This window comes from Mus musculus, chromosome 12 (assembly GCF_000001635.26).
Source record: "Mus musculus strain C57BL/6J chromosome 12, GRCm38.p6 C57BL/6J".
Classification (NCBI taxonomy): Eukaryota; Metazoa; Chordata; class Mammalia; order Rodentia; family Muridae; genus Mus; species Mus musculus.
Window position 1 is genome coordinate 91,396,404 of NC_000078.6, and position 14,473 is coordinate 91,410,876.

The 14,473-nt window shown below is 44.6% G+C and overlaps 1 protein-coding gene across 2 annotated transcripts in view; it reads left to right on the forward strand.

Moving 5' to 3' along the window:
- Nucleotides 1-4,589: 4,589 nt before the first annotated feature.
- The window catches only part of Tshr (thyroid stimulating hormone receptor), a 139,517-nt gene continuing 129,633 nt past the window's right edge, over nucleotides 4,590-14,473 (forward strand). For both annotated transcript variants that reach the window (NM_011648.5, NM_001113404.1), the window contains exon 1: nucleotides 4,590-4,851. In NM_011648.5, the coding sequence (NP_035778.3) occupies nucleotides 4,682-4,851 (170 nt within the window). In that variant the 5' untranslated portion in view covers nucleotides 4,590-4,681. The remainder of the gene's footprint in view (nucleotides 4,852-14,473) is intronic.

Consider the following 14,473-nt stretch of genomic DNA (forward strand, 5'->3'; position numbering starts at 1 on the left):
GCCATTTGCCAGTAATGACCTTCACAATTGGAAATTGCAGAATACCCCATTTTCATAGCCCTTTTAGATTCAATCATGCCGACTCACCAGCCCTCCTGGGATGACTGTCAGCAACTGTTCTAGGTCCTCCTCACAACAAAGGAGAGAGAGAATTGTGGGAACTGCCAGAAGTTGGTTCTGGGGGCAAATGGACTGCCCACTCAGATACAGGCCAATATTGATGAGGCCTTCCCTTTGGCTCACCTGGCTAGGATTATCACTCTGCTGAAGGTAAAGGGAAGCTATTGCAGGAAATATTAAAATTCGACTGGCAAGCTTCCCACGCTACCGCTGGCAACTCTCTCTAGCTAACCCCCACAGCGTCCAATTGCTGTGTTCCTGGCTCACTTGTCCCTGGAGCCGCTAGTTCCTTCTCCACTATAAAACCCTGTAATCCGCCGGGCATGGTGGCGCACACCTTTAATCCCAGCATTCGGGAGGCAAGGCAGGCGGATTTCTGAGTTTGAGGCCAGCCTGGTCTACAAAGTGAGTTCCAGGACAGCCAGGGCTATACAGAGAAACCTTGTCTCAAAACAAAAACAAAAACAAAAACAAAAACAAAAACAAAACACCTGTAATCCATGGTCCCACATTCCAGTAACCAAGTAAAACAAAACTGTAGATGCTTATAATTAACCAAACAGATTTATGTATCAATAAATTCTCAATTCACAAGATGTCAATACAATAATTTCAGAACCAATTGAAAATGATAAAAGCTGCCCACCTAGATTAGACAAATTATCCCAGTTATTCTAACCTTATGATATCATAACTACCTGTGGCTATTAAAGCCACGCTGGTTGGGGTTCTTCTTCCTGTCTGTCTGCTTTCCATCTCTGCCTCCTCCTCTCTCCCCTGAGGTGCTGTCTCTCCAACTCTTCACTCCGCCTCCCTTTTCCCTGTCCAATCACAAGCCTCCTGATGCACTAATATTTTAATGTAATTGGACAGGGAAAATCCTGCAATTGGAGGCTCTGGGTCTACTGTCAGATTCTGAAGGGGAGCCTCCAAGAGGCTGACAGGTGACCCATAAGTTTATCCAAGGTAAGCCACGTGACACAGGGAAAGAATGAAAGCCCCAGAGAATATCTAAAGAGACATGTTGAAGCCTATAGGACCTATACAGGCTTTCACCCAGAAGCCCAAGAAACCCATCAGCAGTGAAGACAGCTTTTGCTAACCAAGCTGCTCCTGACATCCATTGGAAACTTCAGGGCCTGGATGACTTTGCAGGTAAGTAACTGAATTAGTTGCGGCAGCATATTATAAGCGCAACTATTGGAATCCTAACAGAGAAGCAGTCCAATAAAGGGACATAAAAGACGTATGGCTGAAACTTTCCAATTTTGACAAGAATCATAGACACACACGTGATGGTTAGTGTTCGTCATCAACAAAATCTATAATCATCTGGGGAAACTGCCTCTGGTCACGCCTGTGTAGGATTCTCTTGAGTAGTTTAACTGAGGTGGGAGGACCCACCCACTGTGGGCATCACTATTTCCTGGCTGAGATCCTGGACCATAGGAAATGAGAAAGAGGCACTGAACACCGGCATGCGTCCATAGCTCTCTCCTTCCCGATGTGTGTGACCAGCTGCCTCAAGTTCCTGCTACCTTGACCTCCCTATGGATCTACTCTTGGACTGTGAACAAGAATAAACCTTTTCTCCATAGAGTTATTTTTCCAGGTTATTTTAGAACAGCAACAGGGAAGTTAACTAAGACCTCACTCTCCTCATCAAAGAAGTTTCTTTGTGTAACATGTGGACCACATTATAGAAAGCCACAGTTGGTCAAAATGCAGAGAGCTAAGAACCACTGGGTACCCAACCCCCAATTGATGCATCTACAACATAACCCGCACACCTAAAGCCTGTGAGAGAGGGAGATGGAAAGATTGTAAGCATCAGAGAACCAGGATGTCTGCTGAGATATAGTGTCTTCTGTATATGACGGAGAAGCTGCACCCAGGAAATCTCAGAAATATGGCCACCTAAACAAGACCTGCGCAATGGCAATCCCAGCTGACAAGCCAGTGTAGATGAACTAGAATATGGAAACTCATAGATTCAATAGTGAATCCATGAACCGAAAATATACTGTGCTGAGAATTACAATGAAATTAACAAACATCTAACTATGCCAATAAGAAAAACAGAATGGCCAGGCGTGGTGGTGCATGCCTTTAATCCCAGCACTCGGGAGACAGAGGCAGGTGGATTTCTGAGTTTGAGGCCAGCCTGGTCTACAAAGTGAGTTCAGGACAGCCAGGGCTATACAGAGAAACCCTGTCTCGAAAAAAAAGAAAGAGAGAGAGAGAGAGAGAGAGAGAGAGAGAGAGAGAGAGAGAGAGAGAGAGAAAGAAAGGAAGGAAGGAAGGAAGGAAGGAAAAAAGAAAAAAAGAAAGAAAGAACAGAATGAAGACACAAAAATGGGAATGTTGGGTATGAATGAGTCGACATTAGAACCAATTACACATGTTTGTATACATGTATAGAGAGAACACTGTAAAAAAAAATAACTTTATGGCAATGGAGTCAGGAACAGATAACAAATCCTTTATAACCTAGAAGCTACCCAAGCTGCCTCAAAGAGAATATTATCTTTAGAAGTTCAGTTTGTAGTGGAAAACTCAGTGCTCAAGTGTTTTTAATGTAATTCTATCAGATAAGCGCAATGTATACAAACCCTAATAGAAATGTAGAAAAGAGAAGATATCTCTCAATTCACTCCGTGATGAAAGAATCAATTACTGAGAACAAAATATACAAAAGATAAAGAGCAACAGGCCACTTTGCCTTAGGCACATCTACACAAAACCCTCAAATAGAATTTCAGTAAAGAAATGTATTGCTGCAAGAATACATTCAGAAAAGTCGAAGGGTGTTTATCCCTGGATTTAAGATGGGCTTAACATTCAAAATGCAAGCACTATAGCTCTCCACATTTACAAGTTGCTATGTGTGCAGCAGAGAGGAGACTGTAAACAATCTCATTTTCCAGGAAAAGTCTCTGGGTGTCTGTTTGTAGTCATCCTCCTTCTCAAGACTTCAGTCCTTTGGAGCCTCATAGAGCCTATGGTGGCCTACAAGTTGCTATGTAGCCAAGTACCTTGATCCTCCTGCCTCTGACTCCCACAGCTGGGATTGCAGAAGTATCCCACCACACCAAGTTTACACTTGGCTAGGTTTGGAGCCTTGAACATGGTAGGCAAGCACTCTACCAACTGAGCTTTATCCCCAGCCCTGGCTTTACTTCCACCGAAAATACCACATAATGTCATGTATAGGAATGATCACACATAAGTACATAATGCTGTGAATTTAGTTCCTTGTGCTTGCCAGTCGTGTTCTAGATTTGTACATGTCATGTAAACTAGAGCTCGATTCATTTTCTATGAAATATTGTTTGTGCATTCACAGTTTTCTTGAAGGACACGTGGGGTTGTTTACACTTTGGGGTGACAATAAAGTTTCTATAAACATGGGGATGTGTATATCTTAAAGGTACAGTTCAATAAATCTTAATATTTACCTGCCCTTAACCTCCATCCTGTATTTTTAGAGCCTTCTCTCTTCATGTTTCTTCTGATTTCCACCACCACACCTTTCCCTCCTGCTCTGGAGTTACCTGTAAAAGAAGCCGTGTGGCATGTGAGGAGTTAGTATTCCTTTTGCTCCTAGAGGAACGAGCAAGCAGTTATACTTCCAAGAAGAAAATTGACACAATCTAGTTTACATTTGTAGCTAATATTCTTGGTGGGTGTGAGAAGAGCAAGGTGGCACTTAAGTGTTCTCTTCATTCTGGATTTCTGGAGAGGGTGGATGAGAATGAAAAGTGTCTAGGATTCTAAGCAGATTCGTAAAACCAGACTGTTACCGTGCAGGCAAGGGAACCTGTGTGCGCAGTTCCCAGTTATCTACAGCAGATGGCCCCAGAGCCCAGCGCCTGACTTCACGGAGCTGCTGGGTTTGGTGAGAGCAGCATCTCCAGACGTTTAGTGGCGCCTCCAAGCTGGACCGTGGCTGTTCCAGCTAGACAGCATGGAGGATTGTCTCGCCCGGAGTGACTCGTCCCCCTTCAGCTGCACTCTAAGCTGTCACGGGTTGTGCTGACTGCTCCGGAGACTTTTAACCTGGAGAAGCCGAAGTTCCACGGGACACTAGAGAGTCCCACAACAGTCCCCTCCGTGGAGACATTAGACGGAGCCCATTTGGGTGGGTCCCCGGTCGGCACAGCTCTTAAAGGCTGCTCAGTCGGGAAATGTAGCTTCAGGAGTTCGGAGACCAGGAGAGACGAAAGCGTGTCTAGACTTAAGAAAGAACTAATAGGTGACAGGGAGGGAACGACACAGGGACCGAGGTTGGGTGTCTCGGAACAGAAGGCGCTGCGAGGCTGATGAAGTGCCGCAAGCAGGCTTGTTTGGATGGAGAGTTGCCTAGGCAAGCGGAGCACTTGAGAGCCTCTCCTTCCCCCTCTCCAGCGTGCTCTCCAGCGATGAGGTCACAGCCCCTCGGAGCCCTCCTCCTCCCTCCCTTCCCCTCCTGCACCCGGGTCTCTTCCAGCGTCAGACGCAGGGCACTGAGAATGTGGCGACAGCGCGCAACGATGAAGTAGCCCAGAGGGTCCCTTGGAAAATGAGGCCAGGGTCCCTGCTGCTGCTTGTTCTGCTGCTCGCCCTGTCCAGGAGCCTGCGGGGCAAAGAGTGTGCGTCTCCACCCTGTGAGTGTCACCAGGAGGACGACTTCAGAGTCACCTGCAAGGAGCTCCACCGAATCCCCAGCCTGCCGCCCAGCACCCAGACTCTGTGAGTAGCCAAGGCCAAGACCCCCCCCCCCCGAGAAATTCGTGGTGTGTGTTGGGGTGTGCGCGGATATCTGGTCAGTCCCTGTACAAATTCAATCCCCCATGCTCGGGAAGGTCAGCTATGCTGCTGACACGGGGGACAGAATCCCTAATAAAACTTTGGTTCAAGATACCTGGGAGTTGTGCTTAATAAAAAGTTACAAGTAGTCTGTCTACATTGTGCCAACTCCTAGTGCCCGCTGGATTCTAGTTTCACATCAAGTAATAGTTAGACACACACACAACCTTAAGAATTAACTTTTAAAACTTATCTTAGAAAATACAATTGCTTCTCTTCCCAAATTCCCCTGTAAGTATCCCTAGATGAGAAATTACCTTGGCCATTTGACTTATCAAATAATTGTTAAAAGCTTGATCAGAGACGGCATAGTGGCTCTCGACTTTAATCCCAGCAGTCAAGAGACTTTCTGTGAATTTCTGTGAGTTCCAGTCCAGCTTGGTCAGCATAGTGAGTTCCAAGGTAGCCAGGGCTATGTAGACAGACTCTGTCTATAAGAAGGAAACAAAACAAAACAAAACAAAACATAATCGGGAGCCTATTAGAAATGAATCCTTGGACTTGTCAGAACCAAGAAGGGTTTCAAAAAAGGGGGAGGGTTCCCCTCCCATTCCATCTGATCTCTCCTTTATTCTGAACTAGTCTCCTGAATGTGTGTGTCCCAAAGGGGTTTAACTAGATTGCTTACAGGAGCATACATGAGGGGGTTATAGGAGCCTGAGCAGTTACCAGTGGTGAAACCACATAAAGAAAATGTCTCTCCCTCCCAAGGAACCAAGGAAACATCAACATCTGTTAAATCTTCAGGTAGGGGTGGGGGCCTTCTGAGCCCTTACCCACTTTATGGCAGTATGCTAAAGGGTTTAAACGTACTCAGGTCATGGGCAGGCAATCACAGCTTCTATTGGCTCACAGCCATGTCATGTCAAGACAGTGTTCTGCCATCTCCACCCCATCCTCATTTAGAGTTTTTGAAGAGACCTCTGGTTTATAACGCAAATCCTTGAGTTAGCCTCACTTTGCAGCATCCATCAGGATGCTAAACATCCTGGGCTGGCTGTTTGATATGTTGCTAACATGCTGAGGGTGTTTCTTCCTTAGCATGATCTACCTGTGTACTATGGTAGTGAGAGTGAAGTCGATCTCCTCTCTCTACACTGCCGATACAATGCTTCTGTGGTCTTATGGATGGGAAGGAGAGACAGTTCCAATGCAGCACTGGATCTTTTCTTACTTGCCTCTCCAGGGAGGCACAGGGACCGTCATTATAGCAGGGGCTGTGATGGGGACTGGGGGAGCTGCTATCCCTACTGCCCATTTGGGACATTTGACCATCTTTGATATGCAGGAGAACTCTCACTGGAGAATGACACTAGGAAACCTAGACAAAGCAAGAGAACGTAATTAAAGATTTGGGCACATAAGGCCAATGAGATGGCTTAGTGGGTAAAAAGAGCTTGCCCCACAGCACAACAACCTGAGTTTGATCCCTGGAATCTATATGGTGGAAAGTGAGCACTGAATCTCACCGGTTGTCCTCTGATCTCCACATGAGCACCATAGCACACCTCCCAGTGTGTAAATGAATAAAAATGCATGTCTCTGTAGGATTCTCTAAAAAGTAAAGAGTAAAACAACAGCAACAACGTGTTTGGCACATAATTATAGATAATATTACCTCCAAACCAAGCACACTAAGCTGGCCCATCAGTCTCGTCTATTCAGAAGGTTGCCAGGTACTGCTCAGATTGCCTTAGGCTGCCTCTGCATAAGAGGATGGCAGTCTGTGTTTGTATGCTAACTCACTTTGCCTTGTCCTTTAGCCCAGAGCAGGATGCCTGGCACTGTCCCCATCAGTTTCATGGTGGCAGCCATGACCACCTGAATCCACTGGCACATCCTACATTGTCTCGGGTCTTGAGCGTCAGGACAATAAAGGGTTTGTCTGCCATGCGGACGTGTGTTCTGAAATGCTGCTGAGATTTCTCAGGTTCAGGTTTTAACTGTTTGCATGCTGCAACTAACAGTTAAATTGGTGACTATCTCAGTGTTTTCTAAACCAAACAGTTAAGTTCCACCTTCAGGGTTTGGCAGTAGCTTTCCAGTTGTGCTTTTTGCCACTCGGTGTGCTTAAATAGGTGCATTTCTGTAACTGAAGTGAATTTATTTAGGAAAGTTTGTGTTTCTGTTAGAGGTGGAAGGCTGGACAGGCTACGTAATAGGTGGTGACCAGAAAACATGACAGAACAGGTTTAAAACTAAGATGGCAGGGTGGAGCATGGACTACAATGCCTCCACCAAGGCTGCTTCTCTGGCTGTTGAGGGCTTTAGCTTTTTTACTTACAGATATTGAAGTGGCAGCAGATGGGTTTCCACCCTGTCACTGCCTGCCATGGTTTGACGTTTAGTCAAACCATGCTCAAGATACTTTGACTATCCACATCCTACAACTACTGACTTCATTAGTGCTTCCCAGCACTGGCTGTTCTTCCAAAGGACCCTGGTTCAATTCCACATTGTGGCTCACAACTGTCTGATATAGTACTGTGATGGTTTGAATAGATTTGGACTCATGTGTTTGAACGCTTAGCTCATAGGGAGTGGCACTATTAGGAGGTGTGGCATTATTGGAGGAGGTGGGGCCTTGTTGGAGGAGGTGTGGCCTTATTGAAGGAAGTGTGTCACTGTGTAGGTGGGCTTTGAGGTCTCCCGTGCTCAGGCTCTGCCCAGTGTGGAGTCCAGTCTCCTCCTGGTTGGCTAAGGAACTTAGTCTCCTTCTGCTGCCTTTGGATCAAGATGTAGAACTCTTGGCTGCTCCAGCACTAAGTCTGTCTATATGATGCCATGCTTCCCACCACAATGATAAGAGACTGAACTTCTAAAACTGTAAGCAAACCCCTAACTAAATGTTTTCCTTTATAAGAGTTTGCCTTGGGGCCAGGTAGTGATGGTGCACGCCTTTAATCCCAGCACTTGGGAGGCAGAGGCAGGCAGATTTCTGAGTTCGAGGCCAGCCTGGTCTACAAAGTGAGTTCCAGGACAGCCAGGGCTACACAGAGAAACCCTTTCTCGAAAAACAAACAAACAAAAAAAGAGTTGCCTTGGTCTTGGTGTCTCCTCACAATAATAAAACCCTAACTAAGGCAGAAATCCTCTGAGAATAGAAAAAGTAGTCACTCAAGATATGGAGGCTCCTCAAAAGCAGCCAAAACAAGTGGGACATTTCTTGGTCAACTCTGGCTTCTCTCTTTTTAATTTTTTTCTTTTTACTTTTTTCCCACCACACAAGCGTTATACAGTGCCATGCAGTTTCCAGTAGTAATGTCCCAGAACCTGTATGTTACTATAACTCTATTTAATTATCCCAGAACTTGAGTCAAAGAGGTGACTTGAATGTCAAGAATGCCAGGCGCTGTGGGAGGACTGTGGAGTAGTTAAGAAGGCAGCAATAGAGTCACTCAACAGCCCAGTAACATTACAGAGCAGGATCGCCGCAACCTCCTCTGGCTTCGGCATGCATGTGGATGCACACTTGTGCTTGCACATACATGTGCACACACACCAGAAGCTGAATTCTGAGATGATGAGTGGCAGGCTGCACTGAAGTGGTCTGTTGTAGCTGGGTTCCTTTTTGTGTATATGCAAGTGCATGTGTAAATGCTCATGCATGTTTGTGAAAGCATGTAGGTACATGGATGTATGTGCCTTTGTGTGTGCATGAGAAGCCAGGGACTGTGTCAGGTATCGTGCTCCAAGGCCTGAATCCAGTTTTTAGTGATTTCCATCTCTGCAAACAAGTGCTGGCTAGACTGAAGAGTAATTCTATTTTCTGATATCACTTCTGACCAAGCGGTAAGCATAGAGAAAACTAATTCCCGATGCTCATAATACATCGTTAAATAAATTACTCTCGTGCGAATACCATTGGACAGTTTGTCATCAAGATACTTTGTTTCCCTGTCAACGCTGAGAGAGTGCTTCTGCGAATCAATCTACTTGATTGCTGTTTTCTGATTGCACAGGTGTGCGGGTCACACTTCAAATTCAATCTTATCACTCAAGAAGTTCAGATGTGGCCTACGGGTTTTCCACGCTGCTGGGAACCTAGGGTAGTGTGAAAATTTATATGCACACAAATCAACAAATTTCTTACATTTCTCAAAGATCTCCTTGACCTGCCAAGAAGTTGAGAAGCTGCACATTGAAATAATCTGTTGGTTTTCTGGGGCAATAAGCATACATTTGGCGCCTACTCTGACTCCATCTATTTTATTATAAAGAACACAAAACACATGTTTTAGAAATAAACCAAACTGCTCGACCTCGGGATATGATGCTTTCCCCTTTATACACAATATGACCAGAGTTACTACTTTCCTCGCCCGTTCCTTAAAAACACTTTCACACGGAAGGTCACCAAAAACCCTCGGTCTTTTAAGTCAATGTTATAACAATATATTTTGTACGCGTCTGGTTCACTGTAACATCTATTAAATTCTTAACACTGAACTGGCAAGATGGCTCTTAAGATTAAGGTACTTGCCCGGCCAACCGGGTAGCCCTAAGCTCTATCCCTAGATTCTGGAGTTTGGAATATGCTGATTTAATCAACAGATAAATGAGGGAGTCTTTTAAGAGGGAAACTGTAATGGATTAACGAGGCAATCTTCTGAGAGGGTAACTGCAATAGACTCTAGCTGCTCTGTTCTCATCTCAACAGCCTTCTCAAGCACTTCTGGGTTTATGAACACAGTCTGTAGACTGGAAAGGAAAAAAAACAAAACAAACAGAAATTCTACCTTTAAAATAAACAGGGCATTTGTTTGTTTGTTATTTTTTGGAACAGGTTTTCTCTGTGTAGCCTTGACTGTCCTAAAATGCCCTCTTGTGGACCAGGCTGGTCTCAAACTCTTAGAAATCAACCTGCCTTAAAGTTATGCGCCATCATGATGGCCCTGATAAATAAACAGTATTTTATTGAAGCTGATTCCTTCCCTTTCTTCCTCCCCCCACCTCCCCTTTCCCTCCCTCCCTCCTTCCCTTCCTCTTGTTTCTTCAGTAAATATTTATGTTAATATTAGTCTGACATCAATGATACATACTAAATGACCTCCTTGACCTTACATTAAAACAGGAAAATAGCTCTAATGGTCAGGGTGAGGCAGAGTAAAACATAAAAACATGGCAGGTGGAGGAAAGTGCACATCAGAGGAGGAATATAAAGACGGGGAGAGGCCATAGAAAGGCTGGAAGTTGCCTTCAAACCATCAGAATCAATGTCTGCTATCCTATCCTTGGTTTGTAAATGGCCATTTTATTTCATGGAACTGCAGGTGGTAGAGAGCTGAGCCCATTGGCCTTATTTCTTATTATAAAGGAACTGAGTCAGCACAGGAGCAAAAGCATCGCCTTCGCGCCCTAATCACAGCCTAAAGCCTTCACTTCCTCAAACGCTCACACTGGAGACTCCGGTTCCAACCCAGTGAATTTATTGAAGGAGCTCAGGTATTCAACCCAAATCGGAAGGGCCTCATTGAAAAAGTGACACAAATGAAGTCCTGGATGAATTAAATGTGGGGAAAGAGTGGGCTAGGCTCATATCTGGGGGGATAAAATCATGAAGAAATGCAAAGTTTCCCCGAGTGAGAGTTGCAATGGAGAAAACCGAGAAACCTGAGAGACACACTGAGAAACACAAGAAGCAACGTGGCTGGAGTCGAGGGAGAAAGAGGAAACAGAGTCCCGGGGAACACATCGTGCTGAGCTCTGTAGGTCGTGATGCATAACCTATAGAGTATTATGGTATCTGTGTGTATGCTCACACACATAAAAACACATCCATGTATACATAGTTATTTTCTGAGTGAGTTAAGATGCCTATTTATTTTGATAAACTACCTCCATTCCTAAAAAAAAAAAAAAAAAAGCAAGATCTGACTTACATTTTGCTAGGATTTCCTTGACTTGTGAGCGTCTCAGTCAAGTAAGAGACAGTGATGGCTTGGATGGCTTGCAGCAGTTGGATAACAGAGAGAGTGATTAAAAAAAAGAAGAAGAAGAAAAAAGAAAAAAAGAAAAGATGGGATCCAAGGTTTATTTTGAAGGCAAATCCAACAGGATTTCCTAAGACTAAGTGGTCTTAGCAAAAAGACAGGAGCTAGTAATGTCCTAGCCTGGGCTCTCATGAAGGCAAATTAAGCATGAGAATTCTGGCACAATCTGAGAATTCTTGTGGAGATTGATTCCGCGGAATAGTGGCATGTAGAAATGAAGACGTCAGTCAGGGTAGGGGTGTTAGCAACTGGTGTGCTTGCCCGTATCTCAGGAGGTCACACAGAACTCAGGTGCTAAGCATCTCAGGACTCTGGCAGCAGGAAAGGGGGGGGGGGAGGAAACGCATATCCCCAGGTTCTTGTCCCTGGGAGATCGGGTGCAGGATACTGACTCTGCCAATCTTCCAGGTTTCTTGATCACAGAGAGTGAGCTATCTGCTGGGCTATTCAATTCTTCAGTGTTTACATGCTAAAAATTGTTATAATGCTTATCTCTGATAAATTATTATTTCAAGTTGACTCTCATTTTAATAGTTTTTGGGTTGGTTTGGATTTTGGTTTTTGTTCGTTGGTTTGGTTTGGTTTGGTTTGGTTTGGTTTGGTTTGGTTTGGTTTGTTTGAGACAAGGTATCTCTGTGTAGCCAAACTTGCTGTAGACCAGACTAGTCTTGAACTCACAGATATCCACCTGCCTCTGCTGGGATAAAAGATATGTGTTACCTCTGCTCAGCAACAGTTGTGTGTGTGTGTAGGTGTACATATGTGTGTGCACACATGGAGGAAGCAAGAGGTCAATACAGGTGTCTTCTTTAGTTGGCATTTATCTTTTTAGATAGAGACTTATTGAAGCTTGGCTCACCAGTTCAATTCAGCTGGCCTGACTGGACAGCAAGTTCCAGTAACAGCCTGTCTCCACCTCCCCACAAATTGGATCACAGCTGTATGCTCCACGCTGAGGTTTTTGTGTCTGTGCTGGGCACATGTGTCATGTTTGCACCACAAACTTTACTAACCCTTGACTGACTAAACCATCACCCCAGCCCCCATTTTAATAATTTTTAACTACAGCAAGAACTAAATGTCCTTTTCTTTACTTTCTTAAGAACTCACCACCAGCCTGTTTCCTTTGTTCAATGATGTGTGCTGCGTCTGTGCCCTCCAGACCCACAGTGTGTTTTCGTAAACACATACACCTTACTTTTTACTCAGAGGTTATATAAGGCTGGTGTTTGACTCTAAGTTAGACTTTTCCATTAAGACCTGGAAATATCGTCTTTCTTCCCTTTTATATCATCACCAAGTCAGAACTCAAGCACAGACCTGCTGACAGGAATTCAAGGCTTTTTTCACTCTAGATCTATCTTCCTAAATAGGACTTGTTCTGTAACCATATGCTTGGCCCAGGGAGTGGCACTATTAAGAGGTGTGGCCTTCCTGGGCACTGCCATGCTTCTTGCCATAATGATAATGGACTGAACTTCTGAACCTGTAAGCCAGCACCACATAAAGCATTCCACCTCTTTCTAAATCCAAAGTCCCCAAATCCATATTCCTCCAAACAAAACAGGATCAAGCCTATAACAGCAATATCCCACTTCTGATACCAACTTCTGTCTTAATTAGGGTTTCCATGCTGTGAAGAGACACCTTGACTGAGGCAACTCTTATAAAGGAAAGCATTTAATTGGGACTGGCTTACTGGTACTGATGTTCAGTCCATGATCATCATATCGAGAAGCATGACAGCATGCAAGCAGGCATGGTGCTGAAGGAGCTGAGAGTTCAACATGTTGTCCCAAAGGCAGCTAGGAGAAAGGTCTCAAAGCCCATTCCCCACAGTGGCATACTTCTTCCAACAAGGCCACAACTCCTAATAGTGCCACTCCCTGGGCCAAACATTCAAACCAACACTACTTTTATTGTTTTCTTTTCCTACAACCCTTCTCCCTTCCCACCCCTCAATACTAGGAAGGCAGGAAAGGTTAGAGGCAAAAGGGGGAGTAGATCTCTTTAGACTACTTCCTGTTGAGTAGAGTCATCAAGTTCCATGGGGCAAGCCCTGCCTTCATCATCAGGATATCTCCAACCAGCAACCAGCAACCATAAAAAATATCTAGCAGCAGCCAACAGGACCAGCAGTAGCAGAGGGAGCAACAGCCACTGTTTGTTCGTTCTCTCTCTCTCTCTCTCTCTCTCTCTCTCTCTCTCTCTCTCTCTCTCAATTTAAACCCTCTGAAGACTCAACAGAATTCTAAACATAAACTACCTTCAGCTGGCAAAAAGTCACACCCCTACCAGAGCACAAGACAAATCATAGTCAGCTGCTGTGGGCAGTCTGAAGCAGCCCCATATTCCACACCGGGGAATAAAACAAAAAAAAAAAAACATATTCACATAATATAAGTGGAGTTTTTTGAAAAGCCCAAATTCTCACTACATTATTCCCTCCCTCTTTCTCCCCCTCTTCTCTCTCTTTCCCTCCCCTCTCCTCACCAGCTCTTCCTTCTGCTCTCAGCTGTAACATTTGCTCCACAGTCACTCTGATTTGCTAAGTAACAGCACTTGTTACATTCACAATATTGTCTGACCATCACCTCCATCTAGTTTCAAATATTTTCCTCTGGGCCATGAAAGAAGAACTTATACTAATTAAACGGGCCTTCAGCATTCCTTCCCTGCCCCTCTCAGCCCTTGGCAACTGCTAATCAGCAGCCTTCTCTGTGGTTTTACCTCTCCAGGACTTTTGTTATAAATAGATGCTGAGGATGTGCCCTCTTGCGTCTCGCTTCTTTCACTGAGGACATCATCACATTATAGGGATAGGGATGTGAGCGATTACATAAGGGACCCCAAGGAGAAGCGAATGTAAACAGGCCAATCTGACTACATTACTTTCCAGACTTTTTGTCATACCAGCATAGAGAGCACCCCCCCCCCAGTCTATGTCTCAGTATCTTACCTTAGATATAAAAATACAGACATTGAAATATTCACCTCTATTTTCAGACACTTAAGCACCAAACTCCTTTCCAATATTAAAACAGTCTTGAGTGCCCAACTGGTGAAAGACATTATTTTTAGCCACTTGGCTGAAGAATTGTGTAAATGTGTTGCTTCTGGGCTTCTTGGCAATGTTAGGCAAGGAGATGGTGTAAGAGGAACACAAATGCCATGGTCTGTAACTCTTTAACGAGTCAGTATTCATGCAAAAGGCCGTTTTCTGTTATAGAGAAATCGAGAAGCAAGTGCTGTCCCACGTTCTTCTTTTTTTTTTTTTTTTGTTTTTTTGTTTTTGCTTATTTTCTTGGATATTTTCCTTATTTACATTTCAAATGTTTTCCCCTTTCCAGGTATCCCCTTCAGAAACCCCCTTATCCCATCCCCCCCTCCCCCTGCCTCTCTGAGGGTGCTCTCCCACCCTCCTCCCTGGCATTCCCCTACACTAGGGCATCGAACACCCTCAGGCCCGAGGGTCGGTATCACACTTCTACTGGGGTTTTCTATAATAGTTT